Below are 27498 nucleotides of genomic sequence, written 5' to 3'. Positions count from 1 at the left end.
CCATCATTTTGCCATGGGGGCTGAGACCCAGAGAAGTCAAGCGATACACCCAAGGTCACATACGAGCAGGTGGCCCGGCTGAGGCATCAGCACACAAGGCAGGGCTGCAGTGCCCCCTCTCAGCTTTCCTGCCCAATCAGCGGCTCAGAGCCTCCAGCCCAATCAGGGGCTAATTGGAGTGGTGGGGCCGGGCCTGCTGGTATGTAAGGCGAGCAGGCAGACCTGGCGGCCTCACGCCTGGGTAGGGGGCTATCTGCATCTGCCTGTGAAATGGCTCCTGGGAGCGTCGCCTCCAGTGACACCTCCTCAACCTCCACACTGGGGTCGTCCAGGTCATCTGGGTCTGAAAAGCCAGGTAAGCAAAGGGAGCGGCTCCTCCCTCATCCGCGCGAGCCCGTTCCCTGGGTGTCCTGAACCCTTCTTCCCCGACCCTTCTCCTCCTCTCTCCGTCTGGCCCCAGAACCCACCCCAGGGGCAGAAGAGCTGATGCCAGAGGTAGCGGGGGCCAGGGAAGAGAGCAGAGGGGGGCCTCCCCAGCTGGAGCCCATTTGCTGTGGGTGAGGGCTGGCAGCCCAGCTGCAGCTGCAGCTAGTTGAAGGGGCCGGAGCAACAACGAAGCAAGCGTTCGACGCTTGACTGGGCTTTGGATTTAGGGCTGCGTCCCAGTTTTCAATCAACAAACAACGTCTCAAGGATTCTCTGGATATGGGGTCCACTGAGGCAAACAGACCCATTTCATTCCTTCCAGGTGCTCCCAGTCTGGTAGGCAAGCCTGCCTCATTATAGATGCCATTTGATAATGTGGCGTGTGCTTTAGTGGTGGGGACCCAGAGGGCTGTAGGAGCCCAGAGGAGTCGCCTAACCCCCTCTGGGAGGTCAGGGAAGGCTTCCTAGAGGAGGTGACTCTGAAGGAGGGATAAGCCTCACCCAGGGGAAGGAGGGCTGGGGCAGGGGCAGTGTTCTGAGTACTTGCAAAGACTCCTCTGGAGGAAGTGAGGGGTCCCAGCTGCCTGGGAAGCACAGGGAGAGGTGCTCAGTTTGGCTGGGGTCCAAATCTCGATAATGTTTAGGCCTTGAAGGATGAATGAAAGCTGCGTGGCGGCCACGGCCGCCCAGGCCGAGGGAACAGCATGGCGCAGGCTGTGGCCTGGAGGGGAGAGTGCTGGTGGAGTGCTTGGGAGCTGCGCGGTCTTCCCGCTGACTGGGGCAGAGCTGGGGGAACCGCGGTGCTGGGGGCAGGGGCTGATCAGACTGGGCCTCCAAGGCCAGGTCAGGTGTTGGCCCTTGTACTGAAGGCAATGGAGGAGAGGGTTGGAAAGGGGGAGGAGACTGTGCCCCGGGGGTGGAGGCAGGGAAGCCTATGGGGAGCGGGAGGGGCTCCAGGATGTTCCCCGGGCACTTGTTTGGGTGTCTGGGTAGGTACGGGGTGGACACATTTGTGCGGTAGAGAAGATGGGGGACAGGTTTTTGGGGAGCTGTGAGTTCTGTTCTGGACATCCTGGTATACAGCAGGCATCGAATAACTGTGGAATGAGAAGCTGAACACAGTTGGAGGGCCGGGGGGAGGAAGGAGACTTGGGGGTGGCTCCTTGGGACAGGGCATGGTTTGGGGGAGACAGGGCAACGGTTAGAGCTGTCACCCCAGGCTAGGCCCCTCCAGAAACCCTCTGACACTGCAGCTGGGAGGGCTCAGACCGCCTTAGGGCCCCTCCCCGCCGTGGGAGATGGGGGATGGGGAGAGTGAGACTCTCCTGAGGTCCCGGCTGACCTCAGGTTCTACGGATTAGCAAAAGGAATATTCTCAGACGCTAGGCTCCAAACAAAGGAGGTTGAATTTGATTAAGTCTCTTTACAAGTTTTGCTGAGATCTAGAGTTTTGGGATGGTGGTTTTTTCCTACTTTAAAATGCGGTTTTTAAAAAAAATATGTTTTAGCCACGTGATTCCTTTTCTGAGCCTTTAGTGTTTGCAGATTGGTCAGAGATCAACATTTCTAATCACCATGTTTAAATCAGGTTTCATATTTAAACCACTTTTATGTGCTTCATGGTGACTGACAACTGTCTCTCTCCTCACCCCTGGATCCTACTCTCCTTTGCAACTTAAAAAAAAAAAAACCAGCTTATTGAGATAATAATTCACATAGCGTACAATCCACCCATTTAAAGCATACAATGGCTTTTAGCACATTCACAGTTGTATACCCATCTCCACATTCAATTTTGGAATATTTTCATCCCTTCTAAATGAAAACCTGTACCCATTAGCCGTCACTCCCCATCCCTGCCCACCTCCCAGCCCCTGGCAACCACTAATCTACCTTCTGGCTCTGACCTGTCCATTCTGGACATTTCATATAAACTGACTCATACAATATGTGACTTTTTGTGACTGGCTGCTTTCACTCTGCATAATGTTTTCAGGGAAGTACTTCATTCCTCCTGTTGCCTGGATAGCGTTGCATTTTATGGCTATAACACGTTTTATTTATCCATTCATTAGTTTATGGACTTTTGGGTTGTTTCTACTTTTTCGCTGTTACAAATAATGCTGCTATGAACATTTGTGTAATTTCGGTGTGGACCTGTATTTTCTTTTCTCTTGAGTATATACCTAGGAGTGAAATTCTTTTGTTACTTTTTATGATGAAAACTTTCAAGCGGACACAAAAGTAAACTGAATGGTACAGTGACTCCCCGCTCCACCACCCACGCATCTGTTACCAACCAGCGTTCTTGGCTTCCTTAATCAATAGAAATTGATCAGAGGCCAGATAAGAAATTCAGGCAAGGCTTTATTGGGGCCCCTGCTGCAGCAGCGGGGAGCCAGAACAAGTAACAGTTTCCCTTGCTAGCTTGCTCACTCAGGTGGGAGGCAAACTTTTTCCTTCTATGGGGTGAGAGTAGGGGTGTGTCCAGGGGTCAGGCCAGAGGGGTGGCCTAGGAGGCTTGCCCACCTCTGTGGTGGTGGTGTGTGCACCGGGCATGCCCAGTACCCTGCTTTTGCTCCTGGCTCTTCAGAAGAAGCAGTTGGGCTCCTTGGTCTTTTTGTATCTTGTTGTCTATAATTTGCCCCAACTGGGCATGCACGCAGTTATTTTTAGTCCCTTATAGCTTCTTTCTTTTTTTTTTTTTTTTAACATCTTTATTGGAGTATAATTGCTTTACAATGGTGTGTTAGTTTCTGCTTTATACCAAAGTGAATCAGTTCTACATATACATAAGTCCCTTATAGTTTCTTTGTATGTCATTGATCAAGGAGACATTTGTCCAGGGGCAAGCACTGCAGCAAAGTGTCCCAGGTCCCAGTCTGTCTCATTCTCCCCTGAGGGATTCTACACCCCTTATTCTTAAAGGGTAAGGGGCCAAAGGTCTCTCCTTTTGAAACTTCTTCCTGCTAGACAGGGGCCGCAGACCCTAGCCTACCCTAGTGGTGTAGAAGTCCCTCGCTGACTATTCCAAGGACCTGTATGGACCTGGGCCACTCTCCACTGGAATGGGTTGAATTCCTTGAGACATCATGAGTCTTTACTTGAAACTGTTGGAGACTGGAAGACACAAACTTAACCAGAAGGTTAAACAAACAAGGGCCCTAAAGGAGAAGAACAATAGCCGTTAAAGGGCCCTAGAAAGGGAAGGAAGCAGGTTAACTTTGGGAGGGCTTCCTTAACTGTTGACCAGACAGTGGAGGCGATGTCGCCTCTGCCAAAATTGTGAAGCTGCTCTGCCTGGGCATATATTTCCTTAATATTAAATTCTACCTGTCCTGTCGCATTGGTCCAGGTGCAGCAGGATGTATTAATTATCGCACAAACTCTACTTCGTTCTGCCAGAAGGTAATCAAGAGCTAGATGATTGTCAAGAACTACATTAGCCAAAGAAACAAGAGATCTTAAGTCCCATTAAGGCTTGTCTTGTCTGTTTCATCATATAACCAAGCTGTCTAGTGAGATTCCTCAGTGTTGTTTCATGATAGGTAAAGCCTCCCCACGGAGCTGCCAGCCCTATCGCCAGCCCTGCCCCTGTTAAGATCATTTCTAGTGCTCTCTGGGTTCGCTGATGAGCTGCAGTGGTCCTGTTACAGATAAAAACCCCTCTTATCCCTATAGTCCCTAGAGTGCACTCTCCTATGAAGTGAACTTTATCAGTGCATTTATACACTATAGCTTGGTTGGAAAAGGACAGGGGCCTGGCCATAATTCCATAACATCTGATGGTTTGGGTGTCCGCAGAGGAAAAACAAACACTTCTGGGGTGCAGAACTGAATGTCTGTCTCACGGTTGTTAAGAGAGGACAGCCCTTGAAGGACATAACTCTTGTTAGTACTTAAAAAATTAGGGGATAGGGCTTCCCTGGTGGCGCAGTGGTTAAGAATCTGCCTGCCAGCACAGGGGACACAGATTTGAGCCCTGGTCCCGGAGGATCCCACATGCCACGGAGCAACTAAGCCCATGCCAATACTACAGAGCCCGTGAGCCACAACTACTGAGCCCACATGCAGCTACTGAAGCCCGTGCGCCTAGAGCCCGTGCTCCGCAACAAGAGAAGCCACTGCAATGAGAAGCCCGTGCAGCGCAACAAAGAGTAGCCCCTGCTCGCTGCAACCAGAGAAAGCCTGTGTGCAGCAACGAGGACCCAATGCAGCCAAAAATAAATTAATTAATTAATTTAAAAAAATTAGGGGACAGCAGACCCTTATGTTCATAATTCAGCATATAAAGCTCTACAACATTTTTAACAAGATGCTCGTGTACGCTCCTGCTGAGTACAATAGCAAAAATGACAAATAGGAGTCCAGTCCACTACATCATTTTACTTATCTGGTGCCTGTCTTTTTTTTTTTTTTTTTTTTTTTTTTTTGCGGTACACGGGCCTCTCACTGCCGTGGCCTCTCCCGTTGCGGAGCACAGGCTCAGCGGCCATGGCTCACCGGCCCAGCCGCTCCGCGGCATGTGGGATCTTCCTGGACCGGGGCACGAACCCATGTCCCCTGCATCGACAGGTGGACTCTCAACCACTGCGCCACCAGGGAAGCCCCAATGGTGCCTGTCTTTGAATAGGTGTCTCAGATTTTCCACTGGCTCACAGGTGTATTGTTCTTCTGTTGGAACCTGCGGAGTTTCTGGAGGTAAAAGCTTTAGTCTGGACAAATGTACCCAACTAGATATCCCATGCAGTCTGACAGCAGTAGGGGTGGTTAAAATTACTTTATAGGGGCTCTTCCATTTTAGCAATAGTTGGTCTTTGGGGGACCCCTCTTTCCAGTTCTAAGAAGAACCTGGTCCCCGGGGTTTATTTGTGAAGGAACTGCTCCTTCCTCTGTAGTGTTAGTGGGGGCTGGCAGTGCCTTGTGGGCCTAGTCCTGGATTGCCTCCTGAACTTGTCCTAGATTAATAATATATCTCAGGGCCTGGTTCACTTCCTCATCCGGTAGAATGTCAGTAGTAAGAAAAGGCCTCCCATAGGTCATTTCAGACAGGCTAAGCCTCAGACCATTCCTGGGGCTACACGGACCCTGAGGGGTGCAATAGGAAGCAAGTTGGTCCAGGGTGCATGAGTCTCGGCAGAGTTTTGCTAAGGTTTTCTTTAAAGGATGGTTCATTTTCTCTACCTTCCCTGAAGACTAGGGGTGCCAAGAGGTGTGTAGCTTGTAGTCTATCCCTAGGGCCATTGTGAGCCCGTGTGATTCTGGCTATAAAACAGGGCCCGTTATCACTGTGGAGGGACTTTGGAAGTCTAAACCGAGGAACTCCTTCTTTTAAAAGGGACTTACAGGCTTCCACAGCCTTTTCAGATCACACGGGGAAGGCTTCGGCCCATCCTGTGAAAGTATTGACAAACACCATAAGATATTTATACCCTGACCGTGGGGGCATTTGGGTGAAATCTAACTGTCAGTCTTCCCCCCCGACCCTGATATGTCCCTCGGCATTGAATTGGCCTGAGTAATGAAGGGGGGAGTGGATGGGCCTGTGGGTTATTATGGGCACATAAATCACAGGCAGGTGTTGCTTGTTTTACTGTTCTTTTAAGCCCCTTCCCTGACAAAGCCTTTTGCATCTAGTCTCGTAGTCATCCCTCCCGCAGTGGGTGGCACCATGTAAGCTCTTAGTGAGTTTCCATTTCTGGGCCTCAGGAATTAGAACCGTATCCTCCTTTCTATACCGGCCTGTGCTTCTCTTCTCATAGCCCCATTTCTCAGCATTTTCTTGTTCCTGTGGGGAATACTGGAGAAGGCTAGGGAGTTCAGGGGGGCCAATCACTAGGGCCATAATTTGCTCAGGTTCTTGCAATTGAGCTGCCTGTTTTGCAGTTTGATCAGCTTTGCTGTTGCCTTGGCTCACAAGGGATCCATCCCTCTGATGGCCCCTGCAGCGGATTACTGTCACCTGGGTCAGGAGCTGCACTGCTTCTAAAAGAGCCAGAATCAAATCTTTGTATTTTATGGGGGAATTTGTAGCGATGAACATTGATCTTTCCAAATGGCAGCATGAACATGTAGCACGTGGAACCCATATTTACAGTCAGTAAAAATATTTAATTTCTTATCCGTCCCTAATTGCAAATCTCCCATTAATGCAATTAGTTCAGCTTTCTGGGCCGATGTCTGTGGGGGGCAGGGCCTTGGCTTCGATTCCGTTCATCTAGACTAACTGGCATACCCTGCCTTTTGGGTTCCCATTTCTGTAAAACTGCTCCTGTCAGTAAACTGTTTGACCTCAGGGCTGTCAAGAGGTTCATCTAGATCAGACCTGCTGGAGCAAGTTTGTTCTATGGTCTCTGTACGCTGAGGCACGAAGTCTCCACTCTAGACAGCTGGAAGCAGAGTTGCTGGGTTCAGGCTTTGGCACACCTCTAAGATAATGCCGGGGGTGTCCAGTAGGAGGGCCTGATATCTTGTTAACCTTCCTCCAGTCAACCAATGATGTCCTTTGACTTCCAGCACAAATTGTACCTGATGAGGGGTTGGCACACCTAAGTGTTGTCCCAGGGTGGGCTTGGAAGCTCATTTACCAACAGGGATGTGGCCGCTACTGCCTGCCGGCAGCTTGACCATTCCAGAGCCACTGAGTCCAATTGTGTTGAGAAGTAAGCCACTGGTGTCTGACCCGGTCCCAGCTTTGGGTCAGGACCTCTCGTGAACGTGTCGGGTGAGGGGCTTGTGCAACGTTGGAAGCCCCAGCACTGATGCTCTATTCACCCCGGTCTTCAGAGTCTCAAAGTCCTGCTGGTGGTCCTTATTCCGTTGAAGGGGCTCCCTTTAGACCCTCACATAGGGGTTTTGGTATAAGGCTATAATTTGGAATCCAGATACGACAGAACCTAGCCATCCTGAGAAAGCCTCAGAGTTGCCTTTTTGTGGTTGGAGACAGTAATGCATTAATTGCTGTTTTTCAGTCTATGGCAAGGGCTCGTGCCCCTGGGGTCAAACCCAATCCTAAATATTGAAACTGTTGCTGGTTGAAGATACTTTCTATTGGTTGAAGATACTTTATATCCCCTTCTTGCCAGAAAATTTAGGACCCTAACAGTATTTTTATCTGAGTCTTATTTGGTCTCACTACTTATCAATAAATCATCAACATACTGTAGCAGAGTGCCCTTCTCAAGGCTCAATTCCCTCAGTTCCCTTGCTAACGTGTTTCCAAAAAGATGGGGGCTGTCCTGAAAACCCTGCGGAAGTACTGTCCAGGTGTATTGGGTAGCCTCCAGGGCGTCAGGGTCCCTCCACTCAAAGGCATAAAGGTATGGAGAGTCTGGATTTAGGGGAATACAGAGAAATGCATCAGTGAGCTCCAAACCAGAGAAATACTGCGTGCTCCCTGGCACTTGGGTGCGGAGGGTGTATGGGTTGACACCAGTGGGTGAATAGGGATGACGGCCTCATTCACTGCTCGTAAGCCTTGCACAAACGAATACTCCCTGTTAGGCTTCTGAACGGGGAGGATGGGGGTATTGCAAGGGGGCTGGCAGGGCCTAATGAGTTTGTGTTTTAGGAATTTGATGAGCAGTGGTTGGCTTCCTCTCAGAGCTTCAGGCTTTAAAGGATATTGTGGGGTTTTTTCCCCCATAATCAAAACTTGATTGAAAAACTGACACCCAGATAGGAGAGTGCTGTTGTATACCTTACAAAATTAAACATAATTACATTATCTTGGTAGATTAACTGGAATTACTGAACTGATAAGGCTTTCTACGATAGAACACAAATTCAGGATGTTGTGTGGATCATTAGTGTTGCTTTCTTCTAAATGAACACAGTTCTGTGGGTCTGGCCTTTCCTCCTGTTGGCCGGCACAACACTGTTGAACAACCTACGTAAAGCACACCTGTGTGAGCACAGCTGAAAACCGTGGTAATCTTGTAGCCACCTGGACATTTTACATCCATAAAATAAGAATTTGTGCTTTGAACCAGCCATTTCTTTTTTTTAAAATTTATTTATTTTATTTATTTACTTTTGGCTGTGTTGGGTCTTCATTGCTGCACGCGGGCTTTCTCTAGCTGCAGCGAGCAGGGGCTACTCTTCGTTGTGGTATGTGGGCTTCTCATTTCTCATTGCAGTGACGTCTCTTGTTGCAGAGCACGGGGTCTAGGCGTACGGGCTTCAGTAGTTGTGGCTCGCAGGCTCTAGCACTCAGGCTCAGCAGCTGTGGCACGTGGGCTCAGTAGTTGTGGCACACGGGCTCTAGAGCACAGGCTCAGTGGTTGTGGTGCACAGGCTTTGTTGCTCCGCAGCATGTGGGGTCTTCCCGGACCAGGGCTCAAACCCGTGTCCCCTGCATTGGCAGGAGGAGTCTTAACCACTGTGCCACCAGGGAAGACCCGAGCCATTTCTTTTTATGTTTTTTTCTTTTCCTTTCCAAGGAAGGATCTTGGAATCTCGAGCCAAAGGCATGTTGATTCTTTCACAAGCCCAGCCCATGCAGATCTCTAAGGCAACACCCCTAGCGAGCAGCACAAAACCAGGAACGTGGCATCTAAAGGATATTGTCTTTTCCAGGGGTATTTTTCCCCAGGCCTTAACCATATTTTTACTGGGGGAACAAGTTTTGCCCTTCCTGGCACCGAGGTATCTCAAACTGCAAGATCTACTGGTTCTCTAATTTCCTGGGGGATGTCTTGGGGAACATTTTGATGACCAGCAGGTGGGCCATCTGGGGCTACAACTAGATGCATTCTCTGTTTGAATTCTTTACCTCCTTGGACTCCCCTGTCCTAAGAATATACTAGCTCCTAATTTATTTAGCAAATTTCTTCCGAGGAGGGGGACAGGGCATTCTGGCATATACAGAAGGGAGTAAGTAATAATAAAGGACCCAATTCCACAGGCAAGGGGAGACCTAAATTGCCTTACGTTTGGCTGTCCATCGACTCCCGTCACAGTACAGTCACGGTTGGAGAGGGAGCCAGCTGGCCAAATTGGAACAGAACAGGCGCCTCCAGTGTCTGCAAGAAATTCAGTTCTCCTACCTGCCACGTCAAGGGTGACCTAAGGCTCCGCTGGAGTGATGAGGATGGATCGAGTGGGATTTGGAGCCGGGTAGGCGCTCTGGCCCCCTCAGTCGGTGTGCAGGAATCTGTTATCTGAGAGATTCGCAAGGAACTGGGGCGGGGCGGGGTTGCCCCTAGGGCATCCCACAGGAGGGCTCTCAGGACATTCCCCCTTCCAGTGCCCCCTTCCAACAAAAGGCACACTGGTTCTGGCCTAGGCAGCTTCTTGGCGGTCTGTCCAGCCTTCTTGATCCTCCAGGATCTCCTCGAGGTGGTGGGTGGATCAGAGCAGCCAAAAGCTTCATTTTCTTTATTAGCCTCTTATTCTTATTGGTCTCCTCCGTTAAGTCTTGGTTCTTACAGACCTTGAAGGCCTCCTCTACCAAGATTGACAACGGGGTTAGGGGCCTGGCCTCAAGCTTTTGTAATTTTCTCTTGATATCAGGAGTAGCCTGGGTGATAAAATGCATGGTCAACAGTGTCCTCCCTTCTGTGGACTCAGAGTCTGTATTGGTGTCCTTCCTGAAGGCCTCTGTCACCCGGCTCGGGAAGACTGCCACATTTTCATCTTTTTCCTGTGTAACCTCTCAGACCTTATCATAATTGAAAGGCTTCACCATATACCCTTTCCTTCCTTCTGATAGACAAGTAATAAAATGTCTCATCCTAGCTTGGCCTGCACCATCTTCACAGTCCCAGTGGGGGTCATTTCTAGGATTGCATCCCCACCCACCTGATAAATTTGGTGGTGTGGATTGGTGGCCACCAGGCCATCTGTGTGTTCCCTGGCCTTTCTCAGTATGCGCCCCTTTTAATCCAGGGTGCAACAGTGGGCCAGAATAACCATGATGTCCTGCCAGGTGAGAGAGAATGTCAACCCCAGCCTGATAAATTCGTCTCTAAACTTGTCAGAGTTCTCTGAGAACCTGCCAAACCTCTCCTTACAGATTCGCAATGGAAAAGGCCACAGGGGTCAGGACCTGAGGGCCTAGAGGTAGGAGTATTCCCACAGGGGATTTTTGGACATAGAATACGGTGAGAGTACTTATGTATTCCTTAAGCTAAGGTGAAAAAAAGATTTCAAAAGTAAATACAGGAACTCACACGATCTTTTATCAAAAGCAGCACTCCAGGACAATTTTGTTTTCCTAGAGAGAGAAACCAAATCCAATCTTGCATCAGCCTGCTCTTAATAAAATCCATTTTCCTAATTAAATTTGACCCAACCTTAGAAAGTCCTGACCACATACAAAATTCTTTTTCCAATGATCCTTTTCTGCAAACCTTCTGCAACTTTGTGTAGCCATATTATCCTGTCCCTTATTCTTTCTATTCAGAAATAACCAGCCCTAGGAGAAAAGTCACTTTTTCCTTTTAATAAAATATATTTCTGTTCCTCACATCTTATTTTTTTAAACATTTATTTATTTTTTGGCTGCGTTGTGTATTCGTTGCTGCGTGCAGGCTTTCTCTAGTTGCGGCGAGTGGGGGCTACTCTTCATTGCAGTGCATGGGCTTCTAATTGCAGTGGCTTCTCTTGTTGCAGAGCACGGGCTCTAGGCATGCAGGCTTCAGTAGTTGTGGCTCATGGGCTCTAGAGCGCAGCCTCAATAGTTGTGGCGCACGAGCTTAGTTGTTCCGCGGCACGTGGGATCTTCCCAGACCAGGGCTTGAACCCGTGTCCCCTGCATTGGCAGGAGGATTCTTAACCACTGTGCCACCAAGGAAGCCACCCTCATACCTTCTTTTCTGAAAACACACATCCTACTTTCCTTAAGCAACCATGAACTGTCTTTAGCATTCCTTGATTGGAATATCCCATAACATCTAGAAACATGTATCTTCCCAAAACACAATTTCTTTCCTTAATGTGGTGCAAGACATGTCTAATATCCCAAACATCTTTAGTTTCCCTCTCACAAGAAGACAAAAGTAGGTAAATATAGACCTGTTTAGCAATTAATGTTCCAGTATTTCATCTTATTTGAAATGGCCTGGATACTCGATGGATTCCTATCATTTGACTTAATTTAGTTTTAAGTTACCAAAATTTGGAGGGACTATTCTAGATGGACGTTTCCAAAACACAATTATTCCCATAGAGTTTATCAAAAAGCTCTTATCATAGTTAAATTTACTTAAAAGTTTAATCACATCAGGTCATTCTCCTTGATGACAGATTTTAAAACAGAAACAATATGTACTTATTGACTTTCAGTAGCCCTAGGTACAAATAAAATATTATACTTGGGGCTTCCCTGGTGGCGCAGTGGTAGAGAGTCCGCCTGCCGATGCAGGGGACACGGGTTCGTGCCCCAGTCCGGGAGGATCCCACATGCTGCAAAGCGGCTAGGCCCGCGAGCCATGGCCACTGAGCCTGCGCGTCCAGAGCCTGTGCTCCGCAACGGGAGAGGCCACAACAGTGAGAGGCCCGCATACCGCAAAAATAAATAAATAAAATTAATGTTGATGACTCTAAGGTCTGTATTAATTAAACTGACAAGCTTAAGTTAGACAAATTAATTTCTACAGAATCAGAGATCTCATAGTTTTCCCTCTTGAAATTAAAAAGGCCTCTTTTTTTCCCTCAGACTAGGGGACTACAGATGGATCAGGTAATTCTCGGAGCTCAGGCAGAATAGTTACATTGCAAAGGCAGAGGAGAGAAATGCAAGCCCCTCTCATTTTTTTTTTTTTTTTTTTTTTGTTGTTCTTTAAAATCCCAGCAAGTAACCCACGACTGGAGTTTCAGGCGATGTGGCTGTGTGTGTTTGTACTTCAAGGCTTAAATGCTCCACTGTGCTTCGGCAGAGACTTGCAAGAGCAGTTGGACAGACAAGACTACAAAATACAAAGACACCAGTGCCAAAAACTTAAACACACAAACAGGAAATCTTTAGGATTAAGGGGATGAGAGTGCAGGGCTGAGAACCAAGGGACAGGTGAAGGGAGGAGGGAAAGAAAAGACTGAAAAAGAAAGAGAGAGCGAGATTGCCCTTTCAACCCGCCCCCTGTGGGTATCCAGGCACCAGCCTGCGTGCTTCCAGAAAGAGCCAGTGAAGGAGGGAAGACCCTATCCACTGCCCGTTGCGGTGATCAAGCCCGGAAATCGGCCAGTTGTACATCATCTGTGGGACTCTCACCCATGCGTACACCAGTATATAGAAAACTGCTGCTTTAGCCCATTCCCAATGGGACTTCTCTTTTTTTCTTTTTTTAAACTTTTAATTTTCTATTGGAGTATTGTTGATTAACAGTGTTGTGCAGGGCTTCCTTGGTGGCGCAGTGGTTGAGAGTCCGCCTGCCGTTGTAGGGGACACAGGTTCGTGCCCCGGTCCGGGAAGATCCCACATGCCGCGGAGCGGCTGGGCCCGTGAGCCGTGGCCGCTGAGCCTGCGCATCCGGAGCCTGTGCTCTGCAACGGGAGAGGCCACAACGGTGAGAGGCCCGCGTACCGCAAAAAAAAAAAAAATGATAGTTTCAGGTGTACAGCAAGGTGATTCAGTTATACATATACATGTATCTATTCTTTTTCAAATTCTTTCCCCATTTAGGTTATCTTATAATATTGAGCAGGGTTCCCTGTGCTATACAGTAGGTACTTTTTCGTTTCCATTTTAAATATAGCAATGTGTACATGTCAGTCCCAAACTCCCTAACTATCCCTTCCCCCAACCCTTCCCCCCGGTAACCATAAATTCATGCTCTAAGTTTGTGAGTCTGTTTCTGTTTTGTAAATAAGTTAATTTGTTTCATTTCTTTTTAAATTTATTTCTTTAATTATTTATTTTTTGGCTGTGTTGAATCTTCCTTGCCACGCACGGGCTTTTTCTAGTTGTGGCGAGTGGGGCCACTCTTCGCTGTGGCGCGTGGGCCCCTCACTGCGGGTGACTTCTGTTGCGGAGCACGGGCTCCAGGCCCACAGGCTTCAGTAATTGTGGCGCCGGGGCCTAGTTGCTACGCGGTACGCAAGATCCTCCTGGACCAGGGCTTGAACCCATGTCCCCTGCATTGGCAGATGGATTCCTAACCACTGCGCCACCAGGGAAGTCCAGTATCATTTCTTTTTAGATTCCACATATAAGCAATATCATGCAATATTTCTCTTTCTCTGTCTGACTGACTTCACTCAGTATGACAATCTCTAGGTCCATCCATGTTGCTGCAAATGTCATTATTTCATTCTTTTTTTATGGCTGAGTAGTATTCCATTGTACATATGTACCACGTCTTCTTTATCCACTCCTCTGTCGATAGACATTTAGGTTGCTTCCATGTCTTGGCTATTGTAGACAGTGCTGCAATGAACACTGGGGTGCATGTATCCTTTCGGACCATGTTCTTCTCCGGATATATGCCCAGGAGTGGGATTGCAGGATCATATGGTAGCTCTCTTTTTAATTTTTTAAGGAACCTCCCTACTGTTCTCCATAGTGGCTGTACCAATTTACATTCCCACAAAAAGTATAGGAGGGTTCCCTTCTCTCCACACCCTCTCCAGCATTTATTGTCCAACGGGACTTCTCTTGGCGGCAGGAAAATAAAGTTGAGAATATTGGGATGATCGTACTTCCAGCCACATGTTGAGGTTTGAACCTCTATCATTCTCATAAATCTCCAGTCAGGAGAGCCTGCTGGACCAGGATCTGCACTGTGTGAGGCGAGCCTCTCCCACCTCTGCTTGCCACCTGTCGAGGTGAGCTGTTGCCGGCCAGAGGGAGCAGGTCTCACAAGCTGAGAGGAGTGATGCTGTAGCTGCCCGACGTCCACTCTCTCGGAAAGATAGGACAGAAGTAGGAGAGGACAGAGAGGGAAGTAGAGAGATTTCAGGAGAGGAAAAGGGACAAAGGGAAAGCGGGGAGGGAAAAAGGACAAAGGGGAAGGGGAAAGCGTTGCCTGAATGAGGCCCCCAGGGGCCAGGAGGGCAGACCTACCAAATGTGGTGACACTGAAACAAGAGGTTCAGGTGGCCACTTATCACCCATGGGGAAGCTGTGTTCAGTGGTCCCAGAGGTGCATAGATCCTCTTCTGGGAAGGGAACAATTGTCCCTTTGTGGTGTCGCCACAAAGTATGTTACTGAACAGGGTTCTTGGCCTCCTTATCAATAGAAATTGATCAGTGGCCAGATAAGAAATTCAGGCAAAGGGACTTGCCTGGTGGCACAGTGGTTGAGAATCCGCCAGCCAATGCAGGGGACACGGGTTCGAGCCCTGGTCTGGGAAGATCCCACATGCCGCGGAGCAACTAAGCCCGTGCACCACAACTACTGAGCCTGTGCTCTAGAGCCCATGTGCCACAACTCCTGAGGCTCGCGTGCCTAGAGCCCGTGCTCTGCAACAAGAGAAGCCACCGCAGTGGGAAGCCCACGCACCGCAATGAAGAGTAGCCCCCTCTCGCCGCAACTAGAGAGATCCCGCGCGCAGTAACGAAGACCCAACGCAGCCAAAAACAAATTAAAAAAAAAAAAATTCAGGCAAGGCTTTATTGGGACCCCTGCTGCAGCAGGGGGAGCGAAAACAAGTTACAGCTTCCCTTGCTCGCTTGCTGAGGGAGGCGTGCAAACTGCTCCCTCATATGGGATGGGGGTGAGGGTGTGTCCAGGGGTCGGGCCAGAGGAGGGGCTTGGGTGGTCTGCCCACCCCTTAGGTGGTGGTGTGTGCCGGGGGCATGTGCAGTGCCCTGCTTTTGCTCCTAGCTCTTCAGAAGTAGCAGTTGGGTTTTTGGTTTTTCTGATTCTTGTTGTCCATAATTTGCCCCACTGGGCATGCATGCAGTTATTTTTAGTCCCTTATAGTTTCTTTGTATGTCGTTGCTTGAGGAGATGTCTGTCCAGGTGCAAGCACTGCAGTAGACGGTCCCAGGTCCCAGCCTGTCTCAGAGCTGTCACGCCAGGCCAGGCCAGGCCCCTCCAGAAACCCTCTGACACTGCAGTTGGGAGGGCTCAGAGCTCCTTAGGGCCCCCTCCCCACCACGGGAGATGGGGAAGTTTTTATTTGCGAGAGGAGAGTGAGACTCCAGAGGTCCTGACTGACCTCAGACTCTACTGATTTGCAGGCTCTGGCCCCAAAATGAATATTCTCAGACACTGGGCTCTTCCTGGCCAGGAGGCAATAGAGGTTGAATTTGATTAAGCATCTTTACAATTTTTGCTGAGATCTAGAGTTTTCAGGTGGGTTTTTTCCCACTTTATTTTATTTTTTATTTTTTTAAATTTTTATTGGAGTATAGTTGATTTACAATTTTGTGTTGGTTTCAGGTGTACAGTATACATATATCCACGCTTTGTTAGATTCTTTTCCCATATAGGTCATTACAGAGTATTGAGCAGAGTTCCCTGTGCTATACACTATGTCCTTAGTAGTTATCTGTTTTATATATAGTAGTGTGTAAATGTCAATCCCAATCTCCCAATTTATCCCTCCTCCCTTTCCCCCCAGTAACTGTAAGTTTGTTTTCTACATCTGTGACTCTATTTCTGTTTTGTAAATAAGTTCATCTGTACCTTGTTTTTTTTAGCTTCCACATATGAGTGATATCATATATGTGTCTTTCTCTGTGTGACTGACTTCACTTAGTATGATCATCTCTAGGTCCATCCATGTTGCTGCAAATAACATTATTTCATTCTTTTTCATGGCTGAGTAATATTCCATTGTATATATTGTATATATGTACCACATCTTCTTTATTCATCCATCCTTCCATGGACATGTTGATTGCTTCCATGTCTTGGCTATTATAAATAGTGATGCAATTGGGGTGCGTGTATCTTTTTGAATCATGGTTTTCTCTGGATATATGCCTGGGAGTGGGATTGCTGGATCATATGGTAGTTCTATGTTTAGTTTTTTAAGGAACCTCCATACTGCTCTCCACAGTGGCTGTACCAATTTACATTCCCACCCACACTGTAGGAGAGTTCCCTTTTCTCCATACCCTCTCCATCATTTATTGTTTGCAGACTTTTTGATGATGGCCATTCTGACTGGTATGAGGTGATACCTCATTGTAGTTTTGATATGCGTTTCTCTAATAATTAGTGATGTTGAGCATCTTTTCATGCTCAACATTTTTGGCCATCTGTATTTCTTTTGAGAAATGTCTAGTTAGATCTTCTGCCTATTTTTTGATTGGATTACATTGTTTGTTTTTTTTGATATTGAACTGCATGAGCTGTTCATATGTTTTGGAGATTAATCCCTTGTCAAGTCACTTCATTTGCAAATATTTTCTCCCATTTCATGGGTTGTCTTTTTGTTTTGTTTATTTTTTCTGTGCAAAAGTTTTAATTGGGTTTCATTAAAAAAATTTATTGGAGTATAGTTGATTTACAATGTTGTGTTAGTTTCAGGTGTACAGCAAAGTGAATCAGTTATACATATACATATATCCACTCATTTTTTTTTAAGATTCTTTTCCCATATATGCCATTACAGATTGTTGAGTAGAGTTCCCTGTGCTATACAGCAGGTTCTTATAAGTTATTTATTTTATATATAGTAGTGTGTATATGTCAATCCCAACTTCCCAATTTATCTCTCCCCCCACTTATCCCCTGGTAACCATAAATTTGTTTTCTTTTTTAAAATTATTTATTTATTTATTCTTGACTGTGTTGGGTCTTCATTGCTGCATGCGAGCTTTATTTAGTGGCAGCCAGCAGGGGCTACTCTTTGCTGTAGTGAGCGGGCTTCTCATTGTGGTGGCATCTCTTGTTGCAGAGCATAGGCTCTAGGTGCATGGGCTTCAGTAGTTGTGGCTTGCGGGCTCTAGAACGCAGGCTCAGTAGTTGTGGCACACAGGCTCAGTTGCTCTGCAGCATGTGGGGTATTCCTAGAACAGGGCTCAAACCCATGTCCCTTGCGTTGGCAGGCAGATTCTTAACCACTGCACCACCAGGGAAGCCCTTAAATTTGTTTTCTATATCTGTGACCCTTCTGTTTTGTAAACAGTTGATTTGTACCCTTTTTTTAGATTCCACATATAAGTGATATCATATGATATTTGTCTTTCTCTGACTACTTCACTCAGTATGAAAATCTCTAGGTCTATCCATGTTGCTGCAAATGGCATTATTTCGTTCTTTTTTATGGCTGAGTAATATTCCATTGTATATATGTAGCACATCTTTTTTTCTTTTTTGCTGCAGCACGCAGGATCTTAGTTCCTTGACCAGGGATCGAACCCGTGCCCCCTACATTGGGAGCACAGAGTCTTAACCACTGGACTGCCAGGGAAGTCCCCACATCTTCTTTTTCCAATCCTCTGTTGATGGACATTTAGGTTGCTTCCATGTGTAAATAGTGCTGCAATGAAACTGTTTTGATTACTGTAGCTTTCTAATATAGTCTGAAGTCAGGGAGCCAGATTCCTGCAGCTCTGTTTTTCTTTCTCAAGATAGCTTTGGCTATTTGGGGTCTTTTGTGTTTCCATACAAATTGTAAAATGTTTTGTTCTAATTCTGTGAAAAATGCCATTGGTAATTTGGTAGGGATTGCATTGAATCTGTAGATTGCTTTGGGTAATATAGTCATTTTCACAATGTTGATTATTCCAATCTAAGAACATCTGTTTGTGTCATCTTTGATTTCTTTCTTTTCTGAGTACAGGTCTTTTGCCTCCTTAGGTAAGTTTACTCCTAGGTATTTTATTCTTTTTGTTGCAGTGGTAAATGGAATTGTTTCCTTAATTTCTCTTTCTAATCTTTCATTGTTAGTGTATAGGAATGCAAGAGATTTCTGTGCATTAATTTTGTATCCTGCAACTTTACCAAATTCATTGATGAGCTCTAGTAGTTTTCTGGTGGCATCTTTAAGATTCTCTGTGTATAGTATCATGTCATCTGCAAACAGTGACAGCTTTACTTCTTCTTTTCCAATTTGTATTCCTTTTATTTCTTTTTCTTCTATGACTACTGTAGCTAGGACTTCCAAAATTATGTTGAATAATAGTCGTGAGGGTGGACTTCCTTGTCTTGTTCCTGATCTTAGAGGAAATCCTTTCATTTTTTCACCATTGAGATGTTTCCTGTGGGTCTGTCATATATGGCCTTTATTATGTTGAGGTAGGTTCCCTCTGTGCCCACTTTTTGAAGAGTTTTTTATCATAAATGGGTGTTGAATTTTGTCAGAAGCTTTTTCTGCATCTATTGAGATGATCATATGGTTTTTTTTTTTTTTTTTTTTCTGTACGCGGGCCTCTCACTGCTGTGGCCTCTCCCATCGCGGAGCACAGGCTCCGGACGCGCAGGCTCAGTGGCCATGGCTCACGAGCCCAGCCGCTCCGCGGCATGTGGGATCCTCCCGGACCGGGGCACGAACCCGTGTCCCCTGCATCGGCAGGCAGACTCCCAACCACTGCGCCACCAGGGAAGCCCAATCATATGGTTTTTATTCTTCAGTTTGTTGATGTGGTATATCATAGTGGTTGATTTGCAGATATAGAAGAATCCTTGCATCCCTGGGATAAATCCCACTTGATCATGGTGTATGATCCTTTTAATATGTTGTTGGATTTGGTTTGTAGTATTTTGTTGAGGATTTTTGTGTCAATGTTCATCAGTGATATTGGCCTGTAATTTTCTTTTTTTGTGGTATATTTGTCTGGTTTTGGTATCAGGGTGATGGTGGCCTTGTGGAATGGGAGTGTTCCTTCCTCTGCAATTTTTTTTGGAAGAGTTTCAGAAGGATAGGTGTTAGCTCTTCTCTAAATGTTTGATAGAATTTGCCTGTGAAGCCATCTGGTCCTGGACTTCTGTTTGTTGGAAGTTTTTAAATCACAGTTTCAATTTCAGTACTCATGATTGGTCGGTTCATATTTTCTATCTCTTCCTGGTTCAGTCTTGGAAGGTTGTACCTTTCGAAGAGTTTGTCCATTTCTTCCAGGCTGTCCATTTTATTGGTGTATAGTTGCTTGTAGTTGTCTCCTTTTTCATTTCTAATTTTATTGAAAGGGGACGCCTGTCCCTTTTTTTTCTGATGAGTCTAGTAAAGGTTTACCAGTTTCAACCAGGTTTTAGTTTCATTGATCTTTTCTATTGTTTTCTTCGCCTCTGTTTCATTTATTTCTGCTCTGATCTTTGATTTCTTTCCTTCTGCTAACTTTGGGTTTTGTTTGTTCTTCTTTCTCTAGTTGCTTTAGGTGTAAGGTTAGGTTGTTTATTTGAGATGTTTCTTGTTTCCTGAGGTAAGATTGTATTGCTATAAACTTCCCTCTTAGAACTGCTTTTGCTGTATTCCATATGTTTTGGATCGTTGTTTTTATTTTCATTTGTCTCTCTTAATTTCCTCTTTGATTTCTTCAGTGATCCATTTGTTGTTTAGTAACATATTGTTTACCCTCCATGAGTTTGTGTTTTTTACAGTTTTTTTTCCTGTATTTTTTATTTCTAATCTCATAGCGTTGTGGTCAGAAAAGATGCTTGATATGATTTCAATTTTCTTAAATTTACTGAGGCGGGCTTTGTGGCCCAGCATGTGGTTGGTCAGTCCTGGAGAATGTTCCATGTGCACCTGAGAAGAATGTGTATTCTGCTCCTTTTGGATGGAATGTTCTATAAATATCAATTAAGTCCATCTAGTGTAAAGTTTCATTTAAGGCCTGTGTTTCCTTATTGATTTTCTGTCTGGATGATCCGTCCATTGGTGTCAGTGGGGGAATAAAGTCCCCCATTATTATTGTGTTACTGTCAATTTTTCCCTTTATGGCTGTTAGTATTTGCTTTATATATTGAGGTGCTTGTACGTTGGGTGCATTCATATTTATAATTTTTATATCTTGGATTGATCCCTAATCATTATGTAGTGTCCTTCCTTGTCTCTTGTAACAGTCTTTATTTTAAAGTCTATTTTGTCTGATATGAGTATTGCTACTCCAGCTTTCTTTGTTTTCCATTTGCATGGAATATCTTTTTCCATCCCCTCACTTTCAGTCTGTATGTGTCCCTAGGTCTGAAGTGGGTCTCTCGTACACAGCATATAAATGGGTCTTTTTTTGTATCCATTCAGCCAGTCTATGTCTTTTGGTTGGAGCATTTAATCCATTTACATTTAAGGTAGTTATCAATACATGTGTTCCTATTTCCATTTTCTTAATTGTTTTGGATTTGTTTTTGTTGCTCTTCTTTCTTCCCTTCTTTTGTTCTCTTCCCTTGTGGTTTGATGACTATCTTTAGTGTTGTGTTTGGGTTGCTTTTTCTTTTTTGTGTATCTATTGTAGTTTTTTGTTTGTAGTTCCCATATGGCTTTGATATAGCAGTCTGTATATGTACAAGTTTGTTTTATTTTTTCCACTTTAAAATGTGGTTTTTAAAAATATATATATTTTAGCCACTTGATTCCTTTTTTTGAGTCTTTAGTTTTTGCAAATTGGTTGGAAATCAACATTTCTAATCACAATGTTTAAATCAGGTTTCACATTTAAACCACTTTTACGTGCTTTACAGTGACTGACAACTTCTCACACTGTCTCCCTCCTCACCCCTGGATCCTACTCTCCTTTGCAACTTTTAAAAAATAACAGCTTGGGCCTCCCTGGTGGCGCAGTGGTTGAGAGTCCGCCTGCCGATGCAGGGGATACGGGTTCGTGCCCCGGTCTGGGAGGATCCCATATGCCGCGGAGCGGCTGGGCCCGTGAGCCATGGCTGCTGAGCCTGCGCATCCGGAGCCTGTGCTCCGCAACGGGAGAGGCCACAACAGTGAGAGGCCCGCGTACCACAAAAAAAAAAAAAAAAAAAAAAAAAAAAAAAAATAACAGCTTATCGAGATATCTCAATAATTCACATACCATACAATTCACCCATTTATAGTGTACAATGGCTTTTAGTATATTCACAGTTGTGTACCTATCTCCACAGTCAATTTTAGTCAATTCCATCCCCTCTAAAGAAAACCTGTACCCATTAGCTGTCACTCCCCATCCCTGCCCACCTCCCAGCCCCTGGCAACCACTAATCTAACTTCTGGCTCTGATTTGTCCATTCTGGACATTTCATATAAACGAACTCATACAATATATGACTTTTTGTGACTGGCTGCTTTCACTCTGCATAATGTTTTCAGGGAAGTACTTCATTCTTCCTGTTGCCTGGATGACGTTGCATTTTATGGCTATAACACGTTTTATTTATCCATTCATTAGTTTATGGACTTTTGGGTTGTTTCTACTTTTTCGCTGTTACAAATAATGCTGCTATGAACATTTGTGTACATATTTTTGTGTGGAGATATATTTTCTTTTCTCTTAGGCATAGGAGTGAAATTCTTTTGTTACTTTTTATGATGAAAACTTTTTTTTTAATAAATTGATTTATTTATATTTTATTTTTGGCTGTGTCGGGTCTTCATTGTTGCGCACAGGCTTCCTCTAGTTGCAGTGAGCCGGGGCTACTCTTTGTTGTGGTGTGCGGGCTTTTCATTGCGGTGGCTTCTCTTGTTGTGGAGCATGGACTCTAGGTGCGTGGGCTTCAGTAGTTGTGGCATGCAGGCTCAGTAGTTGTGGCTCACGGGCTCTAGAGCACAGGCTCAGTAGATGTGGCGCATGGGTTTGGTTGTTCCGCGGCATGTGGGATCTTCCCGGACCAGGGATCGAACACGCTTCTCCTGCATTGGCAGGCGGATTCTTAACCACTGCGCCACCAGGGATGTCCCATGATGGAAACTTTTAAACGGACACAAAAGTAGACTGAATGGTGCAGTGACCTGTGCCCCTACCCCAGGCAGCCATCACCCGACTTCAACAGCTAACAGCTTGTGGCTACCCTTGTTTCACCTACTGCATTATTTCAAAGTAAATGCCAGACTTATCATTTCATCTGTAAACAGTTCAGTATTTATCTTTTATTTATTTATTTATTTATCTATCTATTTATTTGGCTGCACCAGGTCTTAGTTGTGGCAGGCAGGCTCCTTTGTTGCAGCTCACCAGCTCCTTAGTTGCGGGACATGGGCTCCTTAGTTGTGGCATGCAAACTCTTAGTTGTGGCATGTATATGGAATCTAGTTCTCTGACTAAGGATCGAACCCAGGCCTCCTATACTGGGAGTACGGAGTCTTATCCACTGTGCCACTGAGGAAGTCTCAGTTCAGCATTTATCTTTAAAAGATAAGAACCTCTTAAAATAATTGCAGTACCATCAGCACACTGGAAACAATATCATCCTTAATATCATGAAATATTCCAGTGTCCACATTTGTCTAGTTGCCTTTTTTTTTTTTTCCAGTTGGATTGTTCAAATCATGTTCTGAGTCTGAACAAGGCCCCCATGTTGCATTTGGTTAAAGGGATTCTTAGGATCTCTCCTCTCTGGGGCCCTTCCCACGTTTTCTTTTCCTCCTTGCTTGTTTGTAGGAGAAACCGGACCGTGTGTTCTGGAGAGTTCCTCACAGTCTGGGTTTTACTGATTTCATGCCCGTGGCCCTTGCATTTCCTGTAAGCTGGTAGTTAGAGCTAGACAACTGACCTGGTGTAGATTTGTTTGTTAAAGGACCCTTTAATGCTTTTAATGAGCCTTCGTGGAGGGCTGGTGCGTGCCCAGCCCCACGGCGGGCACCGGGAGACCCCGGGTGGCCAAGCAGTGCCCCCCGCCTCTGCTCCCAGGCCAGGGGGCAGCAGTGGCACTGACCTGGGGTGGGGGTGAGGGGTGTGTACTTGATCCCCCGGCCGCTTGCTCACCCACAGTGGGGCCTGGCCAGCGCCTAGTGGGTGCTTCACTAGGCGTGTTTGTCCTCAGCGGGGTCTGAGGGAGGTCTGGGCCCCGGGTGATGTCCTGCTGTCTGTCCGTAGGCCTGATCCGGAGCGGCGTCCAAGAGCCCCGCCGCCACCCTCCGGTGCTGCGCATGGTGCTGGAGGCGCTGCAGGCGGGGGAGCAGCGCCGGGGCACCTCGGTGGCGGCCATCAAGGTTTACATCCTGCAGAAGTACCCGACGGTGGACGTCCTCCGGCTCAAGTACCTGCTGAAGCAGGCCTTGGCCACAGGCATACACCGCGGCCTCCTCGTCAGGCCCGTCAACTCCAAGGCCCGGGGAGCCACTGGCAGCTTCAAAGTCAGCCGCTGGGAGTGGGGTGGGGGGTGGCGAGAGGCCCCAGGGTGCAGGTGGACTTGCCCGAGGGCTTGAAGCCCAGTTCCAGCTCTTTCTTCCCAGCCTCTGGGTGCTGGTCCCCTGCCCTCTTCCCTCTCTCCTTCTGTCTCTTGTCGTTCTTCCTCTGTCTTTGCCAAGACCCCCATCTCCCCGGGAAACCTGAGCACCCACATGGCCCCGGTCACCCTGCTGCGTCGCCTCCATCCCTGTTGGGTGTGTTGAGTGACCAGAGACCGTCTCAGCTGTTTCACTTCTGGGTCCTTGGCGCCCGTGACCCCTTCCTGGAATTCCTTACCCCGGGTGGCACAGACCCAACCTTGGCCTCTACGGCGTCACAGAAATGGAGTTTGTTCCCCGTGCTGTCTGGCTCCAGACCCGAGGTCTCCAGACCAGGGCTGACGCCTCCCTGAGCCCCTACATCCTCCTCTTTCAAAGGGGAGGGTCACCCAGAGCTAAGGGCAAATTTGGCCACAAAATTAAGCCCCAGCATCGTGACTGTCAGCTTCCACCAGGGAAATCTCAGGGACACAGACATGGGGTCTGTCTTGTCACTGCTGTGCCCCAGCAAGTAGCAGTTCCTCTGACAGTCTCCATGGAACACGGTGGAACGTTCTCAACCTCCACGTTCCAATCTCTATGGAAATAAGGTGGCTGAGCACAGGGGATCCCCCCTCCTGGAGCTCTGGGTGTGTGTGGGTCAGAGCTTGGACACCAGCCATGGCGAGGCCAGGGGCACAGGGTGGGGTACAGGGGAGCAAGAGAGGGCACTGGGGGTGCGTGTGGCTGGGAGGCAGGAAAGCGGGCCAAGGGGCTGGGCGGCAGGGAAGGTGGTCTTGGGTACCACGGAGTCAGGAGTGTGTGTGTGCAGAGAGTGGGGGTTGATTCTGGTCTTGGTGGGTAACGGGGAGCCGTGAGGGTCCAGGGATGCTGGGGAGCAGCAGCATCAGCTGGGCTCTAGAGGGGCAGGGACTGCCTGTTTGCCAGGGACGCTTGCATCCTCCTGCCGCTCGTACCCTCCCTGATGGCCCCATTGTAAAGATGGGGAGACTGAGGCCAGAGGGGGAGGAGAAGACTTGGGTGAGTCGCACTTGGGCTGGGGTTGAGGCCCCAGGAAGCCATGAACTCTCAGCCATCTGAGGTCCATGTCCGTGTCCAGCTACACAGAAGCGAAGCGGCAGGGAGACTTGGGGATGCGGTGGTGTGAGGTGGGGAGGTGGGGGGTCCGAGCCGCCGTCCGTGGGATGGTGTTGGGGGGTCAAAGGAGATTATAGGTTAGCATCTCAGAGATACTGTTAGGGCTCAGTGTGCCTGACGTGCTCCCAGAAGCCTGGCTCTGAGGCTTCCAGGTGCGGGGGTGGGAGGCGTGTGCCCGCCACCTGTGCAGGGAGGGTAGGAGAAGGTTGGGTGAGTTTTGGAGACTCGGGTTCCTTAGCTCCTGATGGCAGCACCCTTCCTCACAGTGCATGAATGGGTGGAATGCATTACTGGCAGCTGGCATTTAGGAGGTCGTTTTGCGTCCTCTCCGCAAGCCCTTGGCCGCCTTCTTCTCCCCCTCCTTTGGGACGGGGTCTTCTCTGAGCCTCATGTAGGGTATAGGGGCGTGAGGTATCCAGAACCTCTGCTCTCAATCCCACGCCGTTCTCTCCTCCTGCAGTTAGTTTCCAAAGACAAAAGGAAAATCCAGCCCAGGAAGACGTCCACCATGACGGTGCCCAGGAGGCCTGGTCAAGCTGAGGGAAAGGACCCCAAGAAACCAGCTGAGTCAAAGAAGAACCCACCCAACCCAGGAGATGTGAAAAAAGGATCCAGGAAGCCGGGAGAGGGGAGGACAGCTCCCCCCAAACCAGGTGCAGCCAAGAAGGTCTCCAAGAAAGGCCAGCAGACCAAGGACCAAGAGGCAAGACTGGGTGAGGCCAAGAAGTCCTCCCAACAGCCAGGCAAGGCCACACAGGCCCCTCCCATTGCCAGTGGGCCCGGCGGGAAGTCAGAGGTCAAAGGTGGAAGGAGCAGCCAAGGTATGGATGTGAATGGGGTGAGAGGAGGGCATGGAAGGGGGTTCCTGGCAGCCGTTGGACATGACTTGGAATGGAGGGGCCAGCTCTGGGGAGGAGGGTTTTCTAGCCAGTGTGCCCTGAGCACTTGGCTTGACTCAGAGAGACAGAGAATGCATGGTAGCTGGTGGGGGTGGGTATGGGGGAGAAGGGCGCAGAGAGAGGAGGAGGGGTCATCTCTGAGACGGGTTGGGGAGGCTTCCTGGAGGAGGTGTCCCAGGCAGACAGCTGGTGCAAAGGCCTGGAAGCATGAAGAAGGTGGAAGAAGTACAAGTAGTTGTGTCTGTGTGCCCTGGGGGAGGGGAAGGGGAGGTTGTGAGGGGCAGCAGGAGGCTGGACTTTATCTGGAGACGATGAGGAGCCACAGAAAGACTCTGAACAGGGGACAGCTAGGGCCCAAGGTGTTTTAAAGAATGTATCCTGGCCACCATGTGGAAGATGGGTTAAAGGCTAGAGGCAGATACACCTGTCAGGGGCCTTTGGTGTGGGCAGGCGTGGAGCTGTGAACGGAGTGAGGGATGGTCATCCACCGTCCAGTTAATCCTCCAACTGTCTGTGGGAGAGAGGTTGCTACCTTCAGTTGGCAGACTAGGGCTCCCAGACTCAGGCTAAACTACTTGCTCCAGGTCACACAGCCTGCAAGTGTCAGAGTGAGGACTGGGCCCTGGGCAGGACGAGGGCTGTGGGACCCCTGAAACTTCCTGCCCGGCAGCAGCTCCTCCTGAAAGGGGTGTTACTCACATGCCATCCCCTCTTCCAGCAGATACCAAGGCCCACAGGAAAACAAAGCCTGGGAGTCAGAGTTCTAAACCCACGGTCACCAAGGTAGGTGCCTGGGTGACTCCCTGCTCCAGGTCTCCAGCGACCAGAGCTCAGGCATCCCCACCCAGCCCCAGAGGGGTCAGCCAAGGAAGGGGGCAACTTATTTTCCTACAAAGTACAGAGCCCTTTCCTCTCCTCCCCGGCCCTTCAGCGCCCTGAGGATCACCGTCCCCATTTTATAGATAAGAGGCTGAGACTTAGAGAGGTGAGGTCACTTGTCGAAAGTGACCCAGAGCCGGGATTTCAACCCTCAGTTCGTGGGCTCTGAGCTGTGCACCAGCCCTGCCCAGCTGTCCCCTTGCTCCTGGTTTGCTTTCTTATAGGGCGAGAATGCTGCTGCTTCCCCAGCCAAAAAGAAGATGGGGAGCAAGGTCCCTAAAAAGGCTGCTGCCCAGGGGGCCGGGGAGGGGCCTAAAGCCAAGGCCCCTGTTCCTCCCAAGGGCAGTGGGTCCAAGATGGAGCCTGTACCACTGGCCAGGAAGGCAGAGGCCCCTAAAGGCCCGAGAAAGCCTGGCATTCCCACCAAGCCCTCATCATCCAAAGCGGCCAGTAAGAAGGCAGAAGCCGAGAGTTAGAGGCGGGGTGGAGAGAGACTGAGATTCTACTTTTTTATTCCCCTAAAAACTATCACTCTATTTCACTGTAACCTATTTATCAATAAAGACTTTTTCCCCCACAAATTGGTGTGGAAGGAGGCTGAGGTCTAAGGATCTGGCCATCCAGGGCTAGGACCCAGATAGAAGCTTCTGCCCTGGGGAGATGCAGACCGCTGCAGGGATCCAAAGGCACGTAGGCACCTGTGGAGGCGCTGGAAAGGTGTTTAATCCAGCCTGAGATCTGGGAGTGCTTCCTGGAGGGGGCAGCTTTTGGTCTTAAAGGATGAGTAGGAATTGCCAGATAGATGAGGGGAAGGGCCTTGCAGGCAGAGGGCCCAGAAGGTGGGGTGCAGCTGGAAGATGGGGATTTGTGGGTTTGAGAGGAGAACAGGTGGGGGAGGGGTGGCATGAGCCCCTGGGCCGTGGAGATGAGGCAGGAAGGCGTGGGAGGGTGG

At 48.1% G+C, this 27498-nt stretch overlaps 1 protein-coding gene across 1 annotated transcript; it reads left to right on the top strand.

Annotated features, from left to right (window-relative positions):
* Window positions 1-270: 270 nt before the first annotated feature.
* H1-8 (H1.8 linker histone) lies at window positions 271-27022 on the top strand (the record flags this gene model as incomplete). Its single annotated transcript, XM_079714078.1, has 5 exons — window positions 271-355; window positions 23279-23538; window positions 25229-25589; window positions 26386-26450; window positions 26771-27022. 5 exons carry the CDS (start codon window positions 271-273, stop codon window positions 27020-27022), a joined length of 1023 nt encoding a protein of 340 aa, XP_079570204.1.
* Between the last annotated feature and the right edge of the window lie 476 nt (window positions 27023-27498).

Source organism: Hyperoodon ampullatus (assembly GCF_949752795.1).
Source record: "Hyperoodon ampullatus genome assembly, chromosome: 10".
NCBI lineage: Eukaryota > Metazoa > Chordata > Mammalia > Artiodactyla > Ziphiidae > Hyperoodon > Hyperoodon ampullatus.
The sequence above is the reverse complement of the archived record's forward strand: the minus strand, read 5'-3'. Positions and strand labels throughout refer to the sequence as shown.